The 5,198-nt window shown below is 34.9% G+C and overlaps 1 protein-coding gene across 1 annotated transcript; it reads left to right on the top strand.

The window, feature by feature from the left end:
- The first annotated feature begins 2,590 nt into the window (after positions 1-2,590).
- Positions 2,591-4,664, top strand: LOC134841996 (uncharacterized). The gene is made up of 2 exons (XM_063858125.1): positions 2,591-3,255; positions 3,614-4,664. Exons 1-2 carry the CDS (start codon positions 3,121-3,123, stop codon positions 4,343-4,345), a joined length of 867 nt encoding a protein of 288 aa, XP_063714195.1. The 5' UTR covers positions 2,591-3,120; the 3' UTR covers positions 4,346-4,664.
- Positions 4,665-5,198: the final 534 nt, after the last annotated feature.

Genomic DNA, 5,198 nt, shown 5'->3' with positions numbered 1-5,198 from the left:
TTTGAGCTCAACTGTTGCCGATTATTTTGCACTTTATCAGTTCGGGTTTTTTCTAAAAAAACTTTTTCTTTGTTCCGAATCCTTGAAAAATGGGGAGGACTTTGGTATTTGGGTGTGTTTTGGTTTTTTATTTCTTTTGTTTTTTTTTGTTTGGTTTTCCACGCAAAGTCAGGGATCACAAATAATTATGTGAATGGATGAGTGATAGATGATATTAAAACCCTTTTAGTTGTTAATCGAACAAAACTTAAAAAAACTGAACAAAAAACAGGCTTCGACCTTTTGATTTTTAGTCTAAATTCGATCAAATAATGCTAGCAAGCAGCCTTAAAACACCCTACTATTTCATAGCTTAGGCCCTGAAAGCCTAAAATACTGAAATAAAATTGTTGGTTGAGTTTTTTTAACCCCGTTTTTACCGCCATCTGCAAAAAGTTTGAAGATTTTCTAACTTGTTTTTTTTTTATTTACTCTCTCTTGCTTATTTTTCAAAGAAAGTTTTGTGCAATTTGCCTTTTTTACTATGAAAGTCAAATATTCCTAAGTTCCAGTCTTTCATTCAGATCCTTGTAACACCACACGCAGAGAAAAACGACGCTAATTTTGTTTGTGTGTTTTTGGACTGAGTTTGGAGCATTCAGCCTTTTCAAAAGCTTAGAGGCAGCAATTGGTTGCGAACGACGATTGGTTGCAAGCGACTAATCGCAGCATTTTTAAAAGGCTAAAAAGCCGTTTATTTACTTAAAAATTTCTTGGAGAAATTATAATCTCCAAAAGTTTGTGTTTAAACGCAAAATGGTAGTTTATCGAAAAAAAGTTCAAAGTATTGACTAGCAATCAATCTCTATCTGTTTATAAAAAACTGAAGAAAGAAGGATAAGGTCAAATTTTGACTACATAAGAAACTCCATTTGCCATTCTTGACTAAAAGGAAAGAAAAAAAATGGTTTCCATGATAAAATTTAGACCCAATTTTGCTGATTATTTTGCACTTTTAAATCGCGTACCTTTAAGACACTTTTTTTGTTCCAATTCTTTGAAAAATGGAGAGGAATTTAGTATTTGGGTATGTTTTGGTGTTTTTTTTCTTTTTTCTTCTTTTTGTTTTCCACACAAAATCAGGAACCACGAATAGTTATGAGAAAATGTCATATGAAAACCCTTTGAGTCGTGAATCGAACGACACTAAACAAACCTTAAAAAAGTGTCCCAGTTTTGAGAAAAACAGGCTTAGAACTTTTGAATTTTAGTCTTAAATCGAGCGAATAATGCAAGCACGCAGGCTTACAATAGTTTTTTTTCCAAAATTTAGGCTGTGTAATCCTAAACTTACTAAAATAAGGTTTTGTTTGAGTTTTCTGCAGCCATTTTACCACCATCTGCAAAAAACTTGATCATTTTCTAAATTTTTCTTTGATTTTTGATTTTTTTTTGTTTATTTTTCCTTCAAAATATTGTCAAATTTGCCTATTTTACTATGAGAGTCGAATGTTCCTATGTTCGAGTCTTTCTTTCAGATCCTTGAATCACCACACGCAGAGAAAAACGACTGTTATTTTTTGTAATATTTTCAGACCATGGTTTGAGCTTTGGTGCTACTTGCACAAAAACCAGCTATCTTTGTTTTCCCTTACGTTTAGAATAAAAAACCGTGAGGCGACGTTTGATCGCAAGCGACTATTCGCAGCATTTTTAAAAGGCAAAATTCTCACCAAGCGTCAATTCGTAGCAAGCGACAATTAGCAGCACGATTAATTGCTGTTTGGGGGATTTAGAAAACAATGCTAATGGAGGAAGAAGTGTTGCGGTGGTTGTGGGGAGATTTAAATCCGTCGAGCACTAGTTTTGAATTAGCACCAGTTTTGTGTTAAGTATCAAATTAAAATGATTTAACTGTAAAGATAAGAGTAATTAAATGGTTCGACAGCCAGGAACCAGTTCGAAAACGCAAAAATTGGAAGGCAGAAAGCCAACAATTTGGTGGAGGGATGGCATAGGATCTTCCAGATGGGGATGAGGTTTACTCACCCCACTATTCACAAGTTTATCCAATTCCTGAGAAAAGAACAAAGTCTATCGGAGAACAAATTGTCAAGAATAATTGCCGGAGAAAGTGCCGCCAAAGTTGCAAAATACAAAAAAAGTCAAACCAGTTGAACTCCTTAAACATTATACTAACAATAATATTCTCAAGCAACTTGAGGGCATCTCATTCAATTTCAATTTCTAGTTTCTTTGTTCTTTAATTTAACACTTTTACCCAATTACTTTTCATCTGTTCAAAGCCGCTACTAATTGTCGCATGCTACGAGTCGTCGCGTGCTGCGAATATTCGCTTTTTACAAATGCTACGAATGGTTGCTTGCGACGAACTGTCGCCATCTCCTAAGAAACGACCAAAATTGAAAAATTTGAATGCGTTTTTTCAATTTCGGTTGAGATCACACTACAAATTTTAGTTTAATCTCAACCAAAATAGGCGAAAAAAAAACGCATTTAAATTTTTTGTTTGATTGTTTTGTCTTCTTAAAATAATTCAGCCAATATACCAAAGAAAAACGATTACATGTAGCCTTATGGTATGTTTAATTTTCAGCTGAAACTCAAGCTAAACATAGCATGATAGCTATAGACCAACTGAAACTGAATTAGTCTCTTGCTCAGTTTGGTAGCTTTTAAATGTTGTCACATGCTTGAAGCACGTTGCTTGTACATATATTCGTTCTGTCGACAGAATTAACCATTTTTGCTTTTCATTTTCGATTTTCTATCGGTAATACACAAAAGTGTGAGAGGTTTTTAATTTTGCTACCAATTTCTTAAACTATATTCGCTACCTTTGGAACGTATCCTTTTGTTTCAAGTTCTGCATTCGTCTTCTTTATTTCTTATGCGTTTTTAAATGTATAGCTGGAACAGTGTGACATCCATCAACTACTCCTTACTCGTCGACTTATTAGGATTATTAGTCTTAAACTTCTAAACCAAAAAGCAACAAAACTAATCAGAGTTACCTGCTCGAGTTGATAGCTTTTAGTTAGATTAGACAGTTAGATTAAATCATTTGACCATATAGATAACTATTTAAACTACTTGAACTTGCTGCTTGTATATTTACCAATGGCTGACTGCAGATACAGAGCTCCTTTCCAGCACGCTAATTCTGCACCGGATGGTTCAACAAACACTGAAAAAGGACTGACAGCTGATTCGCCTAAGTTGAAAACGTCGTCGCCTTGCAACAAGAGTCGAAAGGTTGTCTTTTTAAACCATAGTTGCGCAATGTCCCCGTTTATTGTATGTACCCAAGGTTTCATGAATGTCTTGGAAATTAACTTAGCTTTAAATTGATACAAAAATATTAATCGGGTTCTGTAAAAAAAAAAGCAAAAACTATTATAAGTTGGTCCGGCTTTTCTGTTTCTACAAGTTTCATATTCTTGTAAAACTTTGTATTATAGTTTTGTGGCTAACATTGCAATTATACCTTTAGGATGCCTAATTCTATCGATGTACATACAGTCATCAAAACCGGAATTATTTTAAAAAAAGGATGGTCATCCAAAGATTCAATGTTTTATTTCGCCCATTTATTTTGAACTTGTGATTTTAGTTTGACTTTCCTCAGAAATCTAACCAACTTCTTGAAAAAGAGAATCAGAATCCGGTGGGGACAAGTTCTGGATCTGGAAACGAGAGTTTGCTCTCAAAGAATCAGAGCGAGAACTCAGACTCACTCAATTCTGAACTCAAATCAATTCTGGAACAAATTGAATCTGGTCAATTGAAAGCGAGCACTCCCATTCTGACCAACGTGTTCACTAGAAACAGCATGATCTACATCACGGCGGAGAAGGTCAAGTTGCTTCAACAGTTCGCAGAAAAGATGAAAAACAATAAAGAATTCGAGGCCCTAAAAATTCGTCCTTTTCACCTGAAGGTTTCCAATAAACCAACATTTGTTTGTGGACAAGCTTTGAAATCTGATCAAATCGACGAATCATTCAACTGCGAAGTAGTTGCGAAGGTGTTTCTGAATGGTACTGGAAATGAAGCGGGCAAGTCTGTGTCTGTGTGTGTATCAGTGGTGAACAAAGATGCGGACAGACAGAATCTTCTAGAAGGTCGGAAGCTGATTGTCTCAATCTACCTCAAAGATCTAAACGAAAACAAGCCTTACAGAAAAGATTTCAAAATGGATTTTTCTCCTGAGTTGGAAAAGGGGGAAAAGGGACTATTAAAATTTGTTTCTAAACGCGAATTAGATGACTATATTACAGATGACGGTGCGGTCACTTTTGGTGTGTCGATTCTGTTAGGATCACAACAACACACCGAGCAGTGATTGATGCCAGAAATTGTACTATAAAATCTTATCTCAATGAAAAAAGCTCAGTATATGATACAAGTATAACCTAAACATTACACTGTAAAAGTTTTGCCCTAGCTTGGTGAAAAAAATATTTTCCTTATATCGCTGGAAAATAAAAGTTAGCCTAATTTTGTCACGGAAATTTTCTTATTTCTTACAACAGGTACTCATGAGAGGGGGCGGAGTCTAGTAATCATCAGACCACAAAAAAAAAACTCATTGCCACCAAGTTGTGCGAAAGCCACCAATTTTGTGCTGAATTTTTATTAAAAAATTGATGATTCTTGCTTGACTTTTTGGAGAACTTATATCGGTGGGCAAGAAAATGCCTTCAATATGTGGTGAAAATGACTACCGAAGGGGTCTTCCAGAATTAATATGCGATCTGTTTATGCTCGTCGAAAGCGAAAATTAATCGAAAGCGACAATGAGTAGTTTTTAATTGGCATGCATAAATTGCAACCAGCTTTTAAAACTCAAAATGCACTAAGTTAATAATGGGAGTTTCTAAAAGTTTTATCAATGAAATAATGTTATTTAACAACAATCAGTGGCACCATAAACTCTTGATTTGAAATCAACATTCATTTTTCACACTCCAAATCAATTCTACGTTACCAAAATCGACTATATTAAATGCGTCTGCAAAAAAAAACATTACGAGGCCAAATTGTGCAGTGGATAGGCGCACAATTTTGCGTCTGTATGTTCTTGGACTCCAGAGACAAGTATTTAAATATGTTCCAAAATGTAAGTGAATTTTGTCGGCACATTTAATTTGTTCCGGATTCCGCAACAAGTAAATATAGCTAGTTCTTCTGGATTC

Source organism: Symsagittifera roscoffensis, chromosome 3, assembly GCF_963678635.1.
Source record: "Symsagittifera roscoffensis chromosome 3, txSymRosc1.1, whole genome shotgun sequence".
NCBI lineage: Eukaryota > Metazoa > Xenacoelomorpha > Acoela > Convolutidae > Symsagittifera > Symsagittifera roscoffensis.
Note: the sequence above shows the minus strand (reverse complement) of the source record. Positions and strands in the feature narration are given on the sequence as shown.